Genomic DNA, 23,133 nt, shown 5'->3' with positions numbered 1-23,133 from the left:
TTGCCCTTTAAGCAAAATAGAGATAGAGAGGAAAAAACCAAAACTTTCTTTATGTTTCTGTATATAAACATGGGAATTGGGTAAAAGGATTTTTGTCAGTGTAATGGACATTATGGATTTTGTGTATGTTCCATGTTTTATGATTCCCCCTACCATTGTAAACCCTATCACTTGGATAAGACTCCTTTGTGAGTAAATTTTTATTAACCGCATATTTTTTACCAAAGATTTAATAACTATAATTCAATGTAATTCATTTTCTCTGTAGTTTTTAAATTTTTATTTTATGCAGTTATCATCATATTTTTAAAAATCAGTGCAAATTTTTGAAAAAAAAATCTTTTTCCTATCCCTCTGTTTTTCCCTTGCTATTTTCTATTTTTCTTCAAGCAAAGTGAGATACAGCACTTAGATTCATAATATAGGGGAATATAAAACTATTTATTTATTTTATTTTCCTTGGAGAAAGAGAAAACCTCATGTACATTTTTCAGCATAATTTCAGATTGCACTCCAAAATGGTTGATTCAGTTCCCAAATCATCCAAAAGTGAATTAATGCTTCATTTTTTTTTTTTACATCTCCTGCAATATTTGTCACTCTCCCTTTCAATCATGTGAGCCAATCTGATAGGTGTAAAATATTATCTCAGGGTAGTTTTAATTTGCATTCTCTAATCAGTAATTATTTAAATCCTTTCAAATGACTATAAATACTTCTGATTTATTCATTAGAAAACTCTCTGCTCATATTCTTTGATCATTTATCGATTGGATGTTCTAATGTTTTTACTTGGAAGACATTACAGGGGATTGGTCAAATGGCTGAATTTAGTTAAGGTCACAAATATGAATCTTGGTTCTTTCACTTACTACTTATGGTGACAATGCAAAAATCACTTAAAATTCTTTGTTTCCTCGTCTATAAAATGGGGAATTTGAAAGAGATAGTCTATATCATCAATTCCAGATATAGATTTATGAAGGTAAAACTCCTCCCTTAATATATGGCAATTCCTTGTAAATAGGTATAAATAATGTTGTTCTTTTGCATTTTGGATGAAATAAAAATGATATTTTCAAAAGGGAATTATAGTAGGTACTTTAAATTTAACTAGTGAATTTGAATTAAATTATTGGTGAATACATAAAATGTATTATTTTAATGCAAAGTTTATGATCATTTGCAAAAGAAATATTAATCAACAGGATACAATTCACATGTAACATTATTTCTTTTTTTTAATATTGCCATGATAGTGATAAATGAATGGAATGACAATGATGACATTATATATGAGTTTATGTCTGAATATATACATGTGTATGTACACATATGAGTACATGCCTACACAAAAGTATATACATGTATTGGTATACCATTTGTGACACGTGTGTTTATGTGTATGTGTTTATATACAAAGATATATGTATTTATTTAGATAGATACATAGCCATATTTGTATATTGAAATATTTTCTGAATTGTAGGAGATATAGCTTCCAAAATGAAGATTTTGATGAAGACACAATACTTTGACCTTGTCAGATCACACTTGGAGTATTATTCTCATTTTAGAAAGGCTATTGGCACTTTCTAAGAACTCCTTAGATTGATAATGAGAAAGGTGAGTAGGCTGCCTATTATACATCATTTTATTGTAATTTAAAGATGATCATATCATAAAATATTTGAATAATTGTCATATGGAAAAAGGTTACCCAAAATAACTCCAGAGATTAGATGTGAACATCATGATTATGTTATAAATATTACATATGTTTGATGAAAGGGAATTTTTCTAATCAAATAAATCTTTGAAATATTGTAATAAGAAAAAAAATAATTTGGCTGGCTCTAGTGGAACAATGAGAAATAAGAAAAGGGAGTGTCAGTTTTCACCAAATATTAACTTCAATAAGTTATGTAGTTTATTCTACCTTTTACTAATATAAATATAGATACTTATAAACAAGCTCAAGAAATATGGGGAATCATTTCCAAATGCAATTGATTTTAGGAAGTAAACATTCTTAGTAATATTCCATGCAAGATTTTTAATGATACAAGTAAAATAAGTACCTTGAAATGCTTGAGAACATACAAAGATTCTGTAATGTAGGATCTTTTAGTTTGGTTGCCTAATGTTGCTTTCTTACATTAATGCAATGATTACTTCTCACATATAACATTCCCATTTTCATTGCAGATAGAGAAATGAAAAACAATGTGACTGAATTCATTCTTCTTGGACTAACACAAGACCCAGTTAAACAGAAGGTAGTATTTTTCATCTTTTTGGTTTTCTACACTGCAACTGTGTTAGGAAACTTACTGGTCATTTTAACTGTCAAGACCACTCCCACACTTGGAGCTCCCATGTACTTCTTTCTGACCTATTTATCTTTTGCAGATTCTTGTTTCTCTAGTACGATAGCCCCCAAACTGATTGTAGACAGCCTCTCTAAAAAACAGACTATTTCTTTTGATGGGTGCATGACCCAACTATTTTGCATGCATTTCTTTGGATGCATGGAAGTCTTGGTGCTTATTCTCATGGCCTATGACCGTTATGTGGCTATCTGTAAACCTCTGCACTACACCGTCATCATGAACCAGAAGATGTGCGAGAATTTAATAAAACTGGTCTGGTTTGGGGCTTTAGTGCATTCTATCACCCAGATTGTCCCTGCATATAGTTTACCTTTCTGTGGTCCCAATGTGATTGATCACTATTTATGTGACTTACAGCCTTTATTGAAATTGGCCTGTACTGACATATATGTGATAAACCTATTGGTTGTTTCTAATAGTGGGGTTGTATGTGTAGTGACCTTTGTAATTCTAATGACCTCGTATATTTTTATCCTTTATTCATTAAGAAATCACAGTGCAGAAGGGAAGCGTAAAGCCTTGTCCACCTGTACATCCCACATAATGGTGGTTGTTTTATTTTTCGTCCCTTGTATGTTTATATATACTCGACCCCTGATTACCTTCCCTGTGGATAAGTGGGTGTCTGTATTTTATACTATTGGAACTCCTCTGCTCAACCCCTTGATCTACACACTGAGGAATGTAGAAGTAAAAAATGCTATGGTAAAGCTATGGAGCAATACAATAAATTCAAAAGGCAAATAAAGCATGCAGTGCCTCCTCCCAAGTTGCTAGCATGTCACATATGTCATAATATTAATAACACCTACTTCAGAGGGCTGTGAGGAACAGTTCAAATCTTTGTAATATGCTGAGCAGAGTGTCTGGAAAGCAATAGATAATCAATTAATTATTATTGCTTTCTTCCCCTCCTCAGAAAACAATGAAAGTCTCACATTTTAATAAGTAAATATAAACACATCCAAAACATGATAAAAATATCTCCTAATTCTGTGATTTAATAAAAAAAATAAAATAACTCCTAGTTTTGTGATTTTATCAGAAAATGGAGAAAGTAGAGGTAAAAGAAAGAAGGAAAGAACAAAAGCTAAAATGGATTAAAGAAGGTCTAAGGCAACCATACGGATTATTTGATTTGCAGTCCTATAGCAATTATCACCTTTGCCAATTATTGTCTAATCAGCATGCTCTCTATTTATTCTATATACACTGCATATAGGATTATATTAAAATGTGACTGTTCCAAAACACTATTGCTCAGAGAAATGCAAATTAAGAGAACTCTGAGATACCACTACACACCTGTCAGATTGGCTAAGATGTCAGGAAAAAATAATAATGAATGTTGGAGGGGATGTTGGAAAACTGGGACACTGATGCATTGTTGGTGGAGTTGTGAATGAATCCAACCATTCTGGAGAGCAATCTGGAATTATGGCCAAAAAGTTATCAAACTGTGCATACCCTTTGATCCAGCAGTGCTACTTAACTGGGCTTATACCCCAAAGAGATACTAAAGAAGGGAAAGGGACCTGCATGTGCCAAAATGTTTTTGGCAGCCCTGTTTGTAGTAGCTAGAAACTGGAAAATGAATGGATGCCCATCAATTGGAGAATGGTTGGGTGAATTGTGGTATATTGATGTTATGGAATATTATCGTTCTGTAAGAAATGATCAGCAGGATGAATACAGAGAAGATTGGCAAGACTTACGTGAACTGATGCTAAGTGAAATGAAAAGAATCAAGAAATCATTATATATACTTCAACAATGATACCGTATGAGAATGTATTCTGATGGAAGTGGATTTCTTTGACAAAGAGACCTAACTCAGTTTCAATTGATCAGTGATGGACAGAAGCAGCTACATTCAACGAAAGAAAATTGGGAAATGAATGTAAACTGTTTGCATTTTTGTTTTTCTTCCCGGGTTATTTTTATCTTCTGAATCCAATTCCTCCTGTGCATCAAGAGAACTGTTTGGCTCTGCACACATCTATTGTATCTAGGATATACTGTGACATATTTAACATGTATAGGACTGCTTGCCATCTAGGGGAGGTGGAGGGAGGGAGGGGAAAAATCAGAACAGAGTGAGTGCAAGGGATAATGTTGTAAAAAATTACCCTGGCATGGGTTCTGTCAATAAAAAGTTATAATTATTAAAAAAAATGTGACAGTAAAATTATCTCTTGAATAGATAAAATAGGTACTTCATGTTAGGAAAAAAATATTGTGAAATAATTTAAGATTGAAGTCTAGGGATCTAAAGGTTATATGTTCTTCAAACACCAATTAATAAATTTCCTCAATCATTGCCTTCATTTATGATGTGTCCTTTAAACATGTGTTAGGTTCCCCTAAGAAAGTCTAACAACATAAAAGCAATGCTGAATTTTTGTAGTTCTTTCCATTCATATCTTGTAAGAGATTTATAGCATTTCATATGTAGAAAGGAAATTAGAGGTGCTCTAGTCTGGATCTCTCGTTTCATATGAAAGAAAGTAGTTTCTGAGATATTATATCATTTAGAAAGTCCCTTATAAGTGTGTGCTTAAGGTCACACAAAAGGTATCTACTAATCTAGGATTCTTCCTTAATTATTTAACTTTCAATTGAAAGTATTCAATAAATTATTATTGAAAAAAATGGATGAATTTAAAACCCTTTTTTCTCTCTCAACAGCCAATTATCTTTAGAAATTGAGAAGGAAGGTGAGAATGAATCAAGGACTAAAGGCAAACAAACATCAATTTGTAATAACTATATTTAAAGGTATTTTAAGATTCTACTTTTAAATCTTTCTTCCTTTGTCAATATCAAAGCAAGTAAGTATTATGATGTGACCTGATGAATAGACTTCTGGCTTTGTTTGGTACAGAATTTTGATTCAGTTGAAAGTGGTCTCAGCCTGAATGATAAGAATGTATTTAGAATACAGATGCAAATAAATCAATGGGACTGATTTGATTCTCTTTTAACAGCAGGAAATGTCAGGCTGCAGAGTATGAAAATCAGGGTATGATAAGTGGAATAAAGTCCCTTGCTCTAATCTTCAACTCAATGCTAATATCACATAAGCAGTTATAGTTACCACATCCTTTGTCCTTTCTATATCTTTCAACTAGAATGACATTCTTCTGCTTTCAGTATTTTTTTCTTTTAACAATATAGTTTATTGAATTAACCTTCATCATCTTCATTAAAAAATCCCTAAGTATTTCCTGTTCAGAAAGCCATTCTTTATGTGAAATGACAAGGTGGAAAGAGAGAAAGGATACAGAGAGAAGAGAGAGACAAAGACACAGCAAGAGAGACAAATGGAGAGACATAGAGAAAAAGAGAGAAACAGAAACAAAGAGAAAGAGAGACAGAGTCAGAGACAGAGAGATTGAGAGACAGAGATAAACACATATAGACACAGACAAACAGAGAGACAGACATTACAGAAGGAAAAGGAAAGATTTTTTCTAGGACCACCCCCTATATAGAAAACCACTCTTTATGTGAAATGAGGGGTGGAAAAAAGAGTAAAGAAACAGAGAAAGAGAAATTAAGAGACAAAGATAGTTTATTCTCAGTTTCCTTGTTTGTAAACTATTGATAAGACTCAAAGTACTTTATCATTGGATAAAGTTCCATTTATAAGGAAAAGATGAATATTTGATTGATACTTAGTCTTGTGGCACAGTAGAGAGAATGAGGAGCCTAGCTAAAGTCAGGAACACTGAAATTTCCATGAAGTCTCTGGTCTTTAATAGCTATGTGACCTTTTGAAAATCACATAGTATTTATCTGCCTTAGTGTGCACAAGTATAAAAAGGGGATGATAATAGCACGTTCCTTCTAGAATTATTGGGATCAAATGAGTTAAGATTTTAAAGTTCCTGGAGCTAGAAATGGTTCCAATGTCTAAATCAGGAAGCACCAAAACAGAGATAGAAAACAATCGACCAATTTCTTTAATGAATATTGATGCAAAAAATATTAAGTAAAATATTAGCAAAGAGATAATAGCAACTTATCATCAAGATACTACACTATGACTGAGTGGGATTTATACCATGAATGCAGAGCTGGTTCAATATCAGGAAAACTATCAGTGTAATAACAACAACAATAACAAAACTAACAGAAAATTTATGATTATCTCAATTGATTTAGAAAAGGCATTTGATAACATATAGCACCTATCCCTAATAAAATACTATAAAGTCTAGGTAGCATCTATCTGAAACCATTAGCAAGCATTATATGTAATGGAGATAAGTGAGAAACATTTCCAACAAGATCAGAAGTGAAAACAGGATGCCCATTATCACTGCTATTATTCACTATAGTGCTAGAAATGATGGTGTCAGCAAGAAGAAAACAAAAATAAATTGAAAGACTTAGAATAGGCAAGGAGGAAATAAACCTATCACTCTTTGCAGGCGATACAATGGCATATTTAGGGAATCCTAAAGAATCAACTAAAAAACTACTTGAAATAATTAAAAACTTCAGCAAAGTTGTAAAATACAAAATAAATCTCCACAAATCATCAGCATTTCTAGGTATTCTCAACCAAGCTTGGTAGCAAGAGATAAAAAGAGAAATTCCATTTAAAGTACCTGTAGATAATACAACATATGTGAGTTTTCCTCCCATAGCAAATTCAGGAACTTTATGAACACAATTACACAGATCTAAACACTTGGGGAAATATTAATTGCTCATTTGTAGGCCAAGCTAATATAATAAAAATGACAATTATATATTAATTAATCTACTTTTTCAATGCCCTAATAGTCAAACTGACAAGACATTAATTTATAGAATCAGAAAAAAATGAACAAATTCATCTAGAATAACAAAATTTCAAAAGTATCAAGGGAATTGATGAAAATAAAATGCAAAATAAGGTGGCCTAGCTATAACAGACCTAAAATTATATTATAAAGTGATAATCATCAAAATTATTGTAGTGCCTGAGAAAGAGTGCAGTATATCAATAAAAACAATTATGTATGCAAGACATATCAATTATTTTAATAATTTATGTTTAATGAATTGAAAGACTCTAGTTTTTAGCATATGAACTCACTATGTGACAAAAATTCCTGGGAAAATTGGAAAATAGTATGACAGAAATTAGCATAGACCAACATGTCACACCCTATATCAAGATAAGTTCAAAATGGGATCACAAATTCAACATAAAGGGTGATATTACAAGTAAATTAGGAAAGCAGGAGATTGCATATTTATTATTTTTTTTTTTGGAGAAGGGAGGAATTTATGACCAAACATTAGATGAAGAACATTATGAAATTCAAAATAAATATTTTATTACATTAAATTATAAAGCTTTTGCACAAACAAATACAATGCAACCAAGATTAGAAGAGAAGCAAAAGCAGGGGGGGAACGAATTATAGACAGTACTTCTGATAAAGATCTCATTTCTAAAATGTGTAAAGAACTGAGTCAAATTTATAAGAATACAAGTTATTCACCAATTAATATATGGTTAAAGGGTATGAACAGCCCATTTTAGATGAATGAATTTAAGCCATTTACAGACATATAAAAATGTTCTATATCACTATTGATGAGAGAAAAGCAATTTAAGACAACTGTGAGGTACTACTTCATACTTTTAAGATTGGCTAAAATGACAGGAAAAGAAGATGATAAATGTTTGAGAGAAAGTGGAAAAACTGGGATACTAATGCATTGTTGGTAGAGTTGTGAATCAATGTAGATATTCTGAAGAGGAATTTAGAATTATTACCAAAGAATTACAAAAATGTATACACCTTTTGATCCAGTAGTATTACTATTAAGTCTATATCACAAGGAGATTATAAAAGAGAGAAACAAATCCACATATGCAAAGATCTCTGTAGTAGCTTTTTTTTTTTTTTTTTTTTTTTTTTTTTGTGGTGGCAAGTAATTGGAAATTTTGTGAATGTACATCAGTTGGGGAATGATTGAATGGTACATGATGATGGTACATGAATGCAATAGTATATTATTGTTCTATAAAAAATGATGAACAGGTGATTTCACAAAAGCCTGAAAAGTCATTCATGTACTAATTTTAAATAAAATGACAGAATGAGGAGAACACTGTACACAGTAACAGGAAGCATATGTGTTGAATAACTATGATAAATTTAGCTTTTCTCAGCACTATATTGACCCAAAACAATACTAATAAACTTGGGATGGAAAATATCATCTGCAAAGAATTACGGAGACTGAATTTGGACCAAAGCATGTCATTTTGATCTTTTTGGGTTGCTTTTATTTGTTTTTCCTTTTCCATGTTTGTTTCCTCTGGTTTTAATTTTTCTTTCATAACACTGCTAATATGGAAATATATTTATAATGATTTTGTATATATAATCTATATTGGATTGGTTGCTGTTTTGGTTAGGGAGGGATCTAAGGGGGTAGAAGAAATAAATTTGGGACTCAGAATCTTCTGCAAAGGAATGTTGGAAATTATATCATCATGTAATTGTTAAAATAAACACTGAGAAAAATTCTTAGTGCTTAACAAACGTTTAATTGCTTTTTTTCTCTGTAATTTACAAGAAAAGATACTGAATCACTTAAAAGATATTTTGCAGGAATTTCCAGTGGTGATGTAGCGTTAACATTAATTTTATGCAATATGAGTCTGAACACTACTTTAGCAACATGAGCAAATTGGGAGAGTAGTTTTCCCTCCTGATTTTTTTCAATTTTAAAATAACTGGTTTGCATTAAGTTCCCTTTAAGCTATTGTCTGCTTCTTAATCTGATTTTATGACTCAAACTTATGTCTTATCATCTTGTAAAAAATCAAGAATAAAAATTTTCCAAATCAAAATTATTTCCCCATACAAATTTCAGTTCCCACTTTGACAAACTTAGTTGGCAGTTGCTTTTCCCCCTGTTTCCAAATTATTTTTTGATTGGAAAAGTTTATATTGAGAATTATATAATTTCAAACTATTATAAATACAATATTTAATTTGAGTCTCATAAAATGCTATAAATTAGGCATTAATGGTATTGTATTTATGAAGGTAGGTGTATTCTATTTGAATGTATATATTTCTAAGTGTGTGTTTGTAATGGAGTCCTTGGTCTTCACTAGCGAGATGGTTCATAGAAAGTAACATTAACAGGAGAAGGCTTTTATTGAAGTTAAGTAGAATTTGAAGGGGGCTTAAGGTGGTCCTATGAGTTATTCTCTGAAGCAAGCAGGAAAGGGCATTCCCTGGATATTCCTGTCCTTAAATAGGCCTTCCATTCCCATAAGTATTTGTTGCAGTGATCCTTTGTTGAATTACTTGCATTAACATGATTATCTTTAGACCACAATTAATGAATCCAATTTGGAAGCCAAGTTATAGATGTCAACCCCCAAAGTTATACTTTCACTTTATGTTTTCATTATATAAGGACTTACTCTCCTTCTTTATAATTGTTAGCTCATTAAGAGCTAGCTCACCTTATGACATCCTTCCCTTTCTTAATTGCAATTCTATTAATAAAGTTAGACTTCAACTTTCTCATTTTAAAAGAACTCTGAAGTACCAGCTAACATATCTCAGACTAAGATGAGAAGAAAAGATAATGATATGAGATGTGGGAAAAATGGGACACTAATGCATTGTTGGTTGATTTGGGAAATGATGCAACCATTGTGCAGAGCACTCTGGAACTATGACCAAGGCTTATCAAACTATGCATACCCTTTGACCTGAGTGCCACTGCTGGGTCTTATCCCAAGGAAATCATAAAGCATCCACTTAAGCAAAAATGTTTGTATTAGTTCTCATTTTAATAGCAAATAATTTGAAAATGAATAGATCCCATCAATTGTAGAATGTCTGAATAAACTATGATACTATAAAAAGTGATGAGTAAGCTAATTTTAGAAAGACCTAGAAATATTTACATGAACTGATATTGAGTAAAACAAGAAGAATTGGGGATACACTGCACACAATAACAGCAAGAATGTGTGATGATCAAATGAGAAAGACTTGGTTCTTCTCAATGGTTCAGTGATCCAAAGTGATCTCTATAGACTTTGGGCAGAAAATGCCATCTGAATCCAGAAAAAGAACTATGGAGATTGAATATGAATCTATTTATGTTATGTTCCCTTCTTGTTTCTGTTGCTTTTTTCCCCCTCTCCCATGGTTTTTCTTTTTTGCTCTGATTTTTCTCCCCCAACATGAGTCATAAAGCAATGTATATTCAGATAAATAACTTTTGAAAAAAAATTCTCATTTTAATGTTCTATGATCACTGTGCAGTCATCGATGTGCCTCAACATTATTAAATCATCATGAATCAGAGGGATGTGGGATCCTGATTCTATTATTTACAGGGGTAGGATAATTTCTGCATTTTACATTCAGATATCCTTATTTTCAGAGTGCTTTTATGTGGTCCCAAGGTGATTGATAGTTATTTCTGTGAGTTGCAATCTTTGTTGAGGCTGGAATGAATGGACACATGTACGAAACACCTTAGCAGTTTTCAATATTGGAGGCATGTATGGTTAGTAAACTTCATTTTGCTGATGATATTATCCACAAATATACTCCACTACCTGAAGATTCATAATACAAAGGGAAAAGCAAAGCTTTCTCTAGCTGCATATCCCATATCATTGCTGTCATCATATTGTTTAGTCCCTGTATATTCATGTATACTCACTCTAAATAATCTCTCTTGATAAGTTGTATTTTATACTATTGAATTTTACACTATTATAGTATTTGTATTTTATGCTATTATACCATCCTTCTTCTGTCCTTAGATCTATACTCTAAGGAATACAGAAGTAAAAAATGCCATGAAGAAGCTATGGAATGCCCATGTGACTTCAAATGACTTATATTTTAAAAATATAATACATCTTTAAAAGATGGTTGAGACAAACTTGAATTTAATTGATATGTGATAATAATAAAGACAATATTCAGAAGTTATTAATCTGGGGTCTATGAATTTCTAGCAATATTTTGATAGCTATATTTCAATAGAATTTTATTTTACTTTGCCATTAAACATATTTTATTTTATGCTTTTAAAAATGTTAGATATTTTTAAAAAATGAAATATATCATTTACTTTGATTTTCTCATTATTTCTTAGAGTCAAAAAAAAAGATAATGTGAGGACCTTATTTTGTCTCTTATGTTCAAGACATATTGACAGAACATTTTGGAAAGTATTCAATAGAGTATTTACATCCTTTATAAAATGTATAGGATGTTAAAATTACATGCCATTTTAAAAATAGTATGCCATTTTAATTTCCCAATGACATTTGAAATAAATTCTATTATTATCATCATTTTATGGAGGAGAAATCAGTGAAAATTTAACTCAAGATTCTAAAGAATTCATATGGCAAATTAGGAAATTCAGCACCTGAATAATGGAAGACTTTTATCACCTCCATCCATGGAAATCTCACCAATTCCCCTTAGAAACAGTGTTTTTCTTGGCTCCAAAGTCAGGACCCTTTTACAATGCCTGGCTTCTTTTCATTCTATTCTGAAGATGTAATCTTCTCTTGGAATTTGCCTTTCTTCAGCATGTCTATTTTATCCTTGGGTTGCTCCTATTCTGAACATGTTATTACCAGCACAGATGGGAAATTCATATATTACGTGTGATCTTTCAAAACTAGCAAGGTTAGATGACAGAAAAGGATAATGATAACTGTGGGAGAGTATGTGGATACTAATGCAATGCTGGTGGAGTTGTAAAGTGATCCAACTATTCTTGAGTACAATCTAGAACAATTCCCAAGGGACTATAAAACTATGCATATCCTTTGATCCAGCAATGCCATTACTATGTCTATGTCTGTATGCCTAGGAAATGAGAAAGGAGGGAACAGGATCCACAAATGCAAAAATGATTGTAGCAGCTCTCTTTGTGATAGCAAAGTATTGGAAAATAAGTAGATGTCCATCAATTGGAGAATGGTTGAACAAGTTGTGACATATGAAGGTCATAGAATATTACCATTTTATAAAAGTAATGGTGAACAAGTTGATTTTAGAAAGACCTGGAAAGATTTCCATGAACTGATGCTGAGTGAAACAAGTAGAAACAGGAACACATTGTACACAATAACAAGAATATGTGATGATCAAGTGTGAAAGTCTTGGGTCTTCTCAATGCTTCAGTGATGCAAAGCAATCCCAATATATTTTGATCAGAAAATGCCAGCTGCATCCAGAAAAAGAACTAAGGAGCCTTAATGTAAATCAAAACATATTAAGTTCACTTCTTTTTTTCTGTGAGTTTTTTTTTTAATATTTCTCATAGTTTTTCTGTTTTGCTCTGATTTTTCTTTCCCAACATGATTCATAAAGCAATGAGTATTAAAAATTTAAAAAGAAGCTGTGAATGACAAAAAAGTATATCTTATAGCGAAGAAAAGATAAATAAAGTCATGAAAGAAAGGAACTTTTGTGATATATGCCAAGTCCCATCTTTCCTATTAATTTCTAGTCAAGGAAGGAGGACAGAATTTTTCTTCCTCTTCCTAAGTGATCTCTTCTCAAGGACCAAGATGAAAGTCTTCCCTTATCCACTTCTTCACTCCTTCAATCCAATACATGTATTTTAATAGAATAATTTTAGGCATAATTCTATTTTCTTTATTACTCTGAAAATAAGTAACTAACACATAATTAGTGTCTTCTATTATCTGATTATTAAAATTAAAAATTTTCATGACGAAATTCTCAGTCACCCACAATATGGTGTCGTCATATGTTTTGAAACTAATCTCATATATTCCTCCACATATTCTATTCTTCAATTAAAGGACAGTACAATATATTCCCTATGATTTACACTAGACCTGTGTTGTTCTCAGTCTTCTTTGTGCACTCAATCAGGCTGAGATCTGTGTCTCAATGTCTTATCTTGTTAGTACATTTATCTCTTGAATTTCTACCAATTCTTTAAAGTCCAGTTTGTGTTCCTTCTTCAAAGAAACCTTTCCTGATTCCAGGGTTGAGAAATATCAATCCCCTTTCCCCAAACAAAATAGAACAAAACAAAAACAAGACAAGCAAACAGACAGAAAAATCAAACTTGGTCATCTCATTTGTACTTATTGTGTTTCATATTGTATTGCTCTTTTCATTATATTATTTTCCTATAAATTTGTAATGTATATGAGGTGGAAGCTTGCATTTGCTCCTGTATCTAATATAAGGTTTTGTGTTAGAGAAGTTTTGATAAAAGCTTTTGTACTGTCCAATTTGAGACTGTTGGAGGAATTATCAGGTAGAATTTGCTTCAAAACTGATATATTTTACTTAGTTTTGTCATTGTTTAGTTGTTTCTCCATTATGTTTGAATCTTTTTGACCCTATTTGGGGTTTTCATTGAAAAGATCCTGGAGTGGTCTGCCATTTCAAACTCCAGCTCATTTCACAGTTTAGGAAACTGAAACAATTGATGTTACATAACTTTCCCTGGGTCACAAAGCTAATAAACTTCTGAGACAAGATTTGAACTACGGAAGGCGAGTCCTGATGACTCCAGGTGGGTACTCCATTCACTGCACCACATAACTACCCTCTTATATTTAATAGTTTGTAAGAATCATCAAGTTAATCAAGTTTCCTGAACTTCAGTTTTTGCATTTCTTTATTTGGGATAAAGACCCAATTATATTCTTCACATTTTTCTGTTATTGAAAAATTTAATGACGCATAAAATTTAAAAAATATTTTATAATAAAAATATCATCATTATTGGCTTTATTTGATGTTAAATTTTATTCTTAGACATTTATTCATTTTAGTGAAAAAGGCACAGTAAACATGAAGAGGTAATATATTAACCCCCTAGTACTTTAATGTAAATGGAAGTTAAGAATCATAAGAGTTTGACTGTAATTTAGGTTTACACCTTCTTTTTCACCTTGATGAAGAAGATAGATCTTAGAGAAGTTCAGTGTCTTCCAAAAGTGATGGCTGAACTATTATCCAAACTGCCCTACTCTATCTCCCAATTCTAATACTCTTCCTTCCACCTCTAGCTGCATAGAGTTGATTTAAAAAAGAGTTCTATTTCTCATATTAGTTAATGGATAAGCATGAGGGCAATTGGGGTGAATGTAAAAATGTGATCATCTTAGAGAGAAATTAGACACCAGGAAGTCAGGGTCCTTTATTTTATGGATAAAGAATCTGAATGGAATAGGTAGGTTAAGAGACTTGACCAAAACTAATAACTGTTCAATGTAAGATTTATACTCAGGCCTTATGGAGTTCAAGACCAAGAACTATATTCTTTATGCAGCATCATATTGGGAGGAATTTAGGTGAGAAATAAACTTGTAGGCAACGGGGCTAAAATTGTGCAAGTAGTGCTAAAGAAGTCCTTGGTAGTTTTCATAGGTCTGTCTAGTTCTCCACCAAACCCAAGAAGGAAAATGTTGAACAGAATAACCAATAATTAGTTTTATTAAAATTCTTAGTGACTTTAAGAGAAATTAGGAACTGGTGGTAATTTTCTTCTATTGCAATAATTCTGATAAAAAAAATTATATTACCAGAGGCATGTTGAAAGTCATAGGAATTTACGCAATTTTAACAATCAGTATATTTATACTGATTCCCTTTGTTCTAAGACACATATCATTTAATGACTTTTGAAATATTCAATCATTTTCTACTGGTAGCCATTTAGGGAGATTTCTTCTCGTCCCAAACATGTATTAGTGTGATATTGGATATAATACAGAACAGAATCTCAGAAGTAGAAATGTATTTTTTTTCTATTACAACCAAAAATGCCCTCAAAGGGATTAATTAGAAGCAGTATAATAAATGGACTCCAATATTCAAATGTTGATCATTCCTAATAGTTACTTTACAAGAGAAATTTGAAATCTCATTGGCAAATTAGATAAGTATTAGATAATTTCCTGATTTGTCCTATGGTACAATTCTATTTTTTTAAAAACAGCATCAAGGAATCACATTCTTTCTTTTAATAATCTGATGACCACACTTTAAAGAAGTCACTACTATCAAGAAAAGTTCCCTAGAGAAATAATGTGCTTGAAAATTGAAAGGAAACATTTAAAAATATATAAATTCAATGATTTAATGAGCAAATGGGACATAGTGTGAAATCCTGAAAACCAGGACAGTTTAGGAGTCAGGAGACCTGCATTTTGTCATTAATTGGATAGTTGTCCTTAGAAAAAAGACTTATCCTCTATGGGTTACATTTTTATCATCTTCATATGAGAAAGTTGCATTAAATGATCTTTGTCTTCCTGCAAAGCTTTAAATCTGGAGATCTATACATCAAGGACATAAAAGGAGAAACATGTGAATTTTGGTGGATTGTTAAGTGATTATGGCACTATTGGAATTTTGCATGCAGGATTTGAAATGCCACTGAGAGAACTTAGACTCAGAGAACATCTTACATGTGAACACTAACTTTCTGGCCAATCTCATCCATTTTCTTCCTAAATTAAATTTCTTTTATTTTATTAAGGCATTTTGCACAGATATTTTACTAGTTATATAAGTAGCAAACTACATTTTTCCTTCAACCAACAGATAAGATGTGAAGTTAATTAGAACAGGTAAGCTGCTGTTATAGTACTCTAATATGATACAAATCCAATATATACAGAAGTTGTTAACATCTAAATGGACATTTCATGTAAGTTTTTTTTTTTCTTTTAAATGCTAGCTCAATTTTTTTTTTTTTTTTTGCTAATTGATAGAAAAACACAACAAAAAGTAAGGAAATGCTTTTCTAACTAATTTAATCAAAATATTGATTATAGCTGATGTTCACTGCTTCAACTAAAAGGGCTTTCCTAATTTTTGAAATTGTAGAAGCATTTACATCTTTAAAAAAAATTGGATCTGTAAATCAGAAGCTCAAAAAATGTAATTTTGTAAAAAATAAAACATATTATTTCTAATTTTGTAGTTTAGTTTCACAAATAGGGGCTGTTTTCTTACCTTCCTATGGAAAAGAAAAATGGAAAGAAGGGATTTATGATAGAATTTTCATATATTTCCCTTATCATGCTTTACCCTCTCTTTCTTATGAAAGGCAGAAGAAGAAGCTGATGACAGTGTTTTTCTTTTAGCAATGTATAATTCTTTCTTATGCAATGAAATATGAGTAAATTCTTAGTGAGGGAGAGTATTTAAGTGTTTAAAAACAACCTGGTCTCTTAAATAAAGGGCAGTGATTGGTGTGACTGACTGTTAAATTTAAATTTGCCTTGATTAATGAATACATTTACTTTAGGTAAAACTTAGAAATCAGGAAAACCTAAATTTGACTTTTACATCGGTTACCTGGATAACTGATTTACTAACTTCTAAAATGAGTTTAAATATATCACTTACTTTGGAAATTTTCATTAAGATCAAATAAGTCACCATATATAAAGCACTTTTGAATATTAAAGCATTATATAAATGTACTTTATCTTATCACTTCCAGTGACCTAATGCATACTACATTTTGTTTGTGCCTCTCTAGATAATTTATCTTGCATTAATTTACATGATGACTGTTTCAGTTTATACAGTTTGTCCAAATGATCTTGTTAACTCAAAGAGACTAGGACCATTCTCTCATTTATATTTTGCATTTGTGCAACCATCAATAATTCATTCAATTTCTCTTAGTCTTATCTATAAAAGATATCTATGTTTCGTTAGCTATGAAATGGGACTAGGAATGAACCAGGAAGTCAATTCACAAGCTTTTTCAGTTTCTTTGTTTTTGTTTTTGAGGCTCTAACAAGATAAAACCGGTAAAAATGCAAGCATTAAAAATTCCCGAACATTAAAAAATTGCAAGCATAAAAAACTGCAAGCATTAAGGCACTAAAAAGGATGTCCCAAAAGTCTGTTTGTAATTTCAAACTTACAATTTAAGATTGCACTAACACTTTAGGGATATCCTGAATAAGATGAGGAATCACTCTTGTTTTAAAAGGCTTTTAGCCTAATAGGTGAAGAGGCAGCATCAATGTCAGGAATAAATAGAATCAATCTCTTCTTCTAACATATTACCTGTCTGAATTTAGGCCAGTCCCTTAAGCTACCAGTTCTCTCAAGAAATTTTCTCTAAAATGAAGAGCAGAAACTGTGCTGAATTTCTGAAAGACAATTGGTCATGTAATTAAAAATTAAATGAGAAATGAAAGAGACAAATAAAAACAAACAAAAACAGAGAGAGAGACACACACACAGAGAAAGAGACATGGATAGATTGATGGATGAGATAGATGCATAATAAATACATTATAGTAACACATACATAGTAGGTAGATAGGTGATATGTGACTAGAGAAAAATGGACTGAATAGAAACAGAGAAATAGAGAAATAAATGATAGATGGATAGAAAGATAAAAGAGGGAGAGTTGATGTAGATGATAAATAGAGAGTTACAAATGAATTGGTCAAAATATTACTCTTTACATTATTTTTATAGCATAAAGTATAAAGTTAGGTCATTTCTCACTGCTCACTGTGGGCACAAAAACTGCTTGAATTATGATTTGGGGGTATTTATATGTCAGCTCCTTAAAGGCAAGGATTATCACATTTTTTTCTTTGTATTGCCATCACCCAGCATATTGTCTAGCACACAGTAGGCACTTAATGTTTATTGATCTGTTGATTCTCTTTTTTATATATTTACTTGTTTGGATGATGGAATTATCAGGAATAAAAATGAACATGGCTATTCTTTAAAAAAAAAGATAAATAGAGAGTTAAATAGAAGAAAATAGAGAATTGGTAGTTAGATAAGTAATAGAGGAATAGCTAGATATTAATAGCTATAATTGAATAGATGTGATTGATATTTGACAGGTAGATAGTAGATAAATGATTAGTGAATAGATAGAGAAGACATGATAGATAGATGAATAAGCAATGTAAAATTGTAAAAGATGAAAAAGTATTATTTATATATAAGTTGTTTTAATTATCTTTATACAATTCAATTTCAAGCTTAAGTTGCACTTTGATTTTTGAGACACCCTTTTTATTCTTCTTGTTTTGCCTCCCAACTGTCTGAGTTGTCATTACCAATCTATTTTCTTAATCATGCTAAATGAATATGAAAATTGTAAAGTTCTCTTTTTTATTGTCCCATCTTTAAAAGTCACAGATTAATATTATCTACTTCATTCTAAATCTAAATATTATCTTTCTACTTTGTGCTTAGTAGACTCTTCAAAAATCCTTATTAGATGGAATGACTATAATAGTTTGTATTTTTACACAATTACTTACTAAAGCAAACTTGGACATTGGGATGTTTTGTGTCTTTGGAGAGGAGTGGAAATTGTTCACTCTTATCATGTTTTCTATTTAAAAATTTATACACATTATGAAATGTCCTCTTTTAAGGAAAATACATTTTTGATAAGATCAAGACAAATGAGTTGTTTGTAATTAGTCTTTGTCTCAAATTTCTTTTAACAAACATTTATTTATTATCTACAAGACATTTAATACTGTGGGGATGAGCCAAATTAGCACCACTACTGTGTATCAATGAAAATAGTTTCAAATTCTATTTCTGCTGCTAACAGTATGACTTGGGAAATCATTTTGTCTCAGTTGAATCCAGTTTATTTCTCTATCAAAAGATAGAATTGGACTACATGAGCTAAGGAATCTTTTCCACATCTTAGTTTATGGTATTCTAATTAATTCCATTGATATCTTTCTGAGCCCAGAATAGTGCTGAGGAAATGAGGATTTTGATGATGTGGCAAGGACAGCTCATTTTCAAGTCAGGTATTTTGCAGAAGAGCAAGCATGATTTGGTGGAAACCTCCCAATATGTGAACTATAGTCTTCTGGAGAACATCTGGACAAACTAATAGTTATTAAGCACCTACTATATGCCACAAACTATGTTAAATTCTGGGATACAAAGAAAGGCAAAATCCAGTTTCTCATTACAGTCAAATTGTGGACATAATTTAGGCAATAAAATTTGTACAGGATAAATTGGAGTAACTTTTAGAGAGAAAACATTGAGATTAAGGAGTAATGGTAAAGGCTTCTTGTAGAAAGTGGAACTTAGTTGAAACTAGAAGCAAACCAAAGAAGCTAAAGGAGAATATCAAGAAGATTGTTACAGGTGTGAAAAAACAGTGAAACTGTTCAGAATAGGAAGAGGTAGTGATTTGTGTTAGAAATAACAAGAAATTCAGTATCATTGGGTTGTAAAATGCATGGAAGAAAATAAATTGTTAAGAAATTGGGAAGTTGGGAAAGGAAAAGGTTCTGAAATTCTTAAAAAGCCAAAAGAAAGATTTGAAATATGCTCCTTGATATAATAGGAAGTCTCTTGATGGAACCCTTTAAAGGTAAGTGAAATGGAACCTAAATAAATATAGTTTACATTTCAGAATTTCATCTGGCCATGGTCCTTGAGTTGATAATACTTCTTTCTTTGGACTACAGGTAACTCTATTACCACTGGTCCCTTCATTTACATGGAACAACAGAGAAATGTTACAGAATTTATTCTTTTGGGACTCTCAGAGATTCCAGAGGTACAAAAAATGTTGTTCCTCATGTTCATTGTTATATATGTCATTACCATAGCAGGTAACCTCCTCATTGTGGTCACCATTGTCAGTAGCCAGACATTAACTTCACCTATGTATTTTTTCCTGGCTTATCTATCTTTTGTTGACACTTGCTATTCCACCTCAGTGGCCCCCAAACTCATTGCAGATTGCCTGTATGACAAGAAAACTATCTCCTTCAATGGCTGCATGACCCAGCTCTTTGCAGAGCATTTCTTTGGTGGCACAGAGATCATCCTGCTCACAGTAATGGCCTATGACCGCTATGTGGCCATCTGTAAGCCTTTGCACTATGTTACAATAATGAATCAACGTCTATGTGGACTTTTGGTACTGGTGGCATGGGTGGGTGGCTTCTTACATTCCACAATTCAGATTCTCCTTGTCTTTCAGTTACCCTTCTGTGGTCCCAACTTGATGGATCACTTTGTTTGTGATTTTTACCCACTGCTGGAGCTTGCCTGTACGGACACCTATGTTACTGCTCTTTTGGTGATGGCCAACAGTGGGGTAATCTGCCTGCTGAACTTCTTCATGCTAGCTGCTTCCTATGTCATCATTTTGCGTTCTTTGAGGTTTCACAGTGTGGAAGGAAGAAGCAGAGCCCTCTCTACCTGCAGTACCCATTTTACTGTGGTCGTCTTGTTTTTTGTCCCTTGCATATTCACATATGTGCGACCCTTGTGTACTCTGCCTATTGATAAAATTGTGGCCATATTCTATGGCATTCTCACTCCCATGCTTAACCCCATGATCTACACCTTGAGAAACTCAGATGTAAAAAATGCCATAAGGAAATTATGGGGATAATATTTTAGAAAGACATCAGAAAGTAAAGAAAAATTAATATTTTTTATTGATTTAGAAGATTAAGGGTCTAGGCTTAATTCTTCATATGCTTCCTCATCCACATGTAAGTAGGCTGAACTATTTGATTTTTGAGATGCCCTTCTGCTCTGCAAACTGTATACCTCCTAGAATTATTTTAAATAAAGAAGTGATATAGCTGGAATATGAACATAGAGTTATGTTCTAACTCTATTTTTGCTAGTAATTTGGATTGCAAATAGATTCAAATGGATATATGCTTAGAACATGAGGGATTCTTCTGTTTTTCTCTTTTTGTCTCCATGCCCAAGCATAATGACCGATTTGTGGTGCTTAATATACGTTTGGTCATTAATTTTTTGGCAAAGAGTGGATCAGATGTGTGGTATTCCAAGCCAAGGAGATGTTCATTCTATATTTTAAAAGCAAATAAATGAAAACTGATTCTAAGTAAGAAAAAATTCTAATATTTTGGCCTAAAACTGGAATGAACCTTATATATTGTCTATTTTTTAAAATCCTCATTTCCTAGATGAAATAATACTGGTAAGTTGTTTTATAATGTCATAACTACTTACTAACATAACCAGGATAGAGTGGCTCAGTAAAATGATTGCTGAATTTGGAATCATTAAAATTGGATTTGAATCCTTCATCTGTGGCTTTCTAAATATGTGAAATTGGACAAGACACAACTGAGCCTCAGTGTTCTCAATAGTAAAATATGAGATTCTGGATACAGCAATATAACCATGATATGGTTATATTATTAGAACTTAAAAATCAGCATCACAAATAAATTTAGAAGAGCAAGAAAGAAATTATCTTTTATATCTATGGATAGGAAAAAGATTCATTACTAAACAAGTAATAGGAAGGCTTAAAGAATATAAAATGAATACTTTTGGTTATATGTGTGTGTAATATGTATAGATATAAACACATATTTTCATATATATATGTATATGTACATATTTGTGTATATGTATGTATACACATATATATGTTATATATATATACATACATACATTTCCCTAAAATATAAAGCAGTTTAACTTACAAGGTAATCAGGTAACTAGGAAAAATATTTTCAAGAAACCTCTGTGATGATGATTTATATCCAAGATATATAGACTGCTTCATGTATATGAAATTTAGAGCTATCTTCCAACAAATGAATCGTCAAAACAAATATACAGCAAGTTACTAAAAGAAGAGAACTACACTATCAATAACTACTTGAACAATGCTCCAAAGCAATATATATATATATATATATATATAAAATTCAAATGACAGTTTTCTTTATTCTAAGTAAATTGAAAGTTATTATAAACATAAAAATAAAGTAAATGATGCAGTGAGTGTGGGAAAATAGTCACACTTTGCATTATCACTGTAGCTATAAATTTGTCCAGACATTCCATAAAAAAGTACAGAAATCTATTCTGAATTACACTAAAATGTGCATGTATGCCCAGTTATGCCATTCCTAAATTTATGCCCCTAAGTATCCTAAAGAAAAGGATATATCTATACTTATAAAAAAACTTTTTAAAATAATAAACCCTAACTAGAAAGCAAGAGGGTATCCATCTATTAGAAAACCACTAAACAAATTATGGTATTTGAATATAATGAATATTACAGTGCTGGTAGAAATTATACAATAGTTTCAAAACAAATTGGATAAACCTCCATGGATTGAAGCAGAATTAAATGAGCACAATCTAAACAACATTAACTGCATTTTAGAGAAAAATAACTTTGAGGAAAAAAAAAAACTCTAATAAAGCATGAAATCAGATAACTAAAGGTGAAATATCCTACAATCTTATGCCAGAAATAGAAACAATTTAATGTGAAGAATGAGACACCTATTTACTTGTCTTGTGTAAGCAATTATTTTTTTGTTGAGCTGTGTATATTTCTTTTAAAATAACATTAGCCTTTTCTTTTTCAAGAGACATGCAAATATAATTTTCAACATCCTGAGTTATGTATATGTATAATGAAGTTTTTCTTTTTCTCCCATATTTCAATTTTGAGGAGACAGTGGGAAGGAGGATTAATAAATGCTTATAGAAATACTTAGACAAACCAAATGATGTATAAATATAATATATTTATATGTATATAAATATATTTAGATAGATAAAAATAGATAAGCCAAATGATAAATAAAAACATGAATGAACCAAATAGGAAGGAAGTGTTTTATCATCTCTAGAGTCCATTTCAACTTTAAATCTCTAATCCCATGTTCCTG

The 23,133-nt window shown here is 31.5% G+C and overlaps 2 protein-coding genes across 3 annotated transcripts; both read left to right on the top strand.

Annotated features, from left to right (window-relative positions):
• Positions 1 to 2,216: 2,216 nt before the first annotated feature.
• Positions 2,217 to 3,140, top strand: LOC100927449 (olfactory receptor 4C11-like). Its single transcript, XM_003773789.1, has one exon. It carries the CDS (start codon positions 2,217 to 2,219, stop codon positions 3,138 to 3,140), a length of 924 nt encoding a protein of 307 aa, XP_003773837.1.
• Positions 3,141 to 19,940: 16,800 nt separating this feature from the next.
• On the top strand, positions 19,941 to 22,664 carry LOC100925376 (olfactory receptor 140-like). 2 transcript variants are annotated; one of them, XM_023506393.1, is made up of 2 exons: positions 19,941 to 20,842; positions 22,634 to 22,664. In XM_023506393.1, the coding sequence occupies exons 1-2, from the start codon at positions 19,941 to 19,943 to the stop codon at positions 22,662 to 22,664; spliced, it is 933 nt and encodes a 310-aa protein (XP_023362161.1). The 2 variants fall into 2 exon arrangements, with proteins under 2 accessions (XP_023362161.1, XP_023362162.1); XM_023506394.1 differs by lacking the exon at positions 22,634 to 22,664 and having other exon boundaries at positions 19,941 to 20,846.
• The last annotated feature ends 469 nt before the right edge of the window (positions 22,665 to 23,133 follow it).

The sequence above is a fragment of the Sarcophilus harrisii genome, chromosome 6 (genome assembly GCF_902635505.1).
Source record: "Sarcophilus harrisii chromosome 6, mSarHar1.11, whole genome shotgun sequence".
NCBI lineage: Eukaryota > Metazoa > Chordata > Mammalia > Dasyuromorphia > Dasyuridae > Sarcophilus > Sarcophilus harrisii.
The sequence above is the reverse complement of the archived record's forward strand: the minus strand, read 5'-3'. Positions and strand labels throughout refer to the sequence as shown.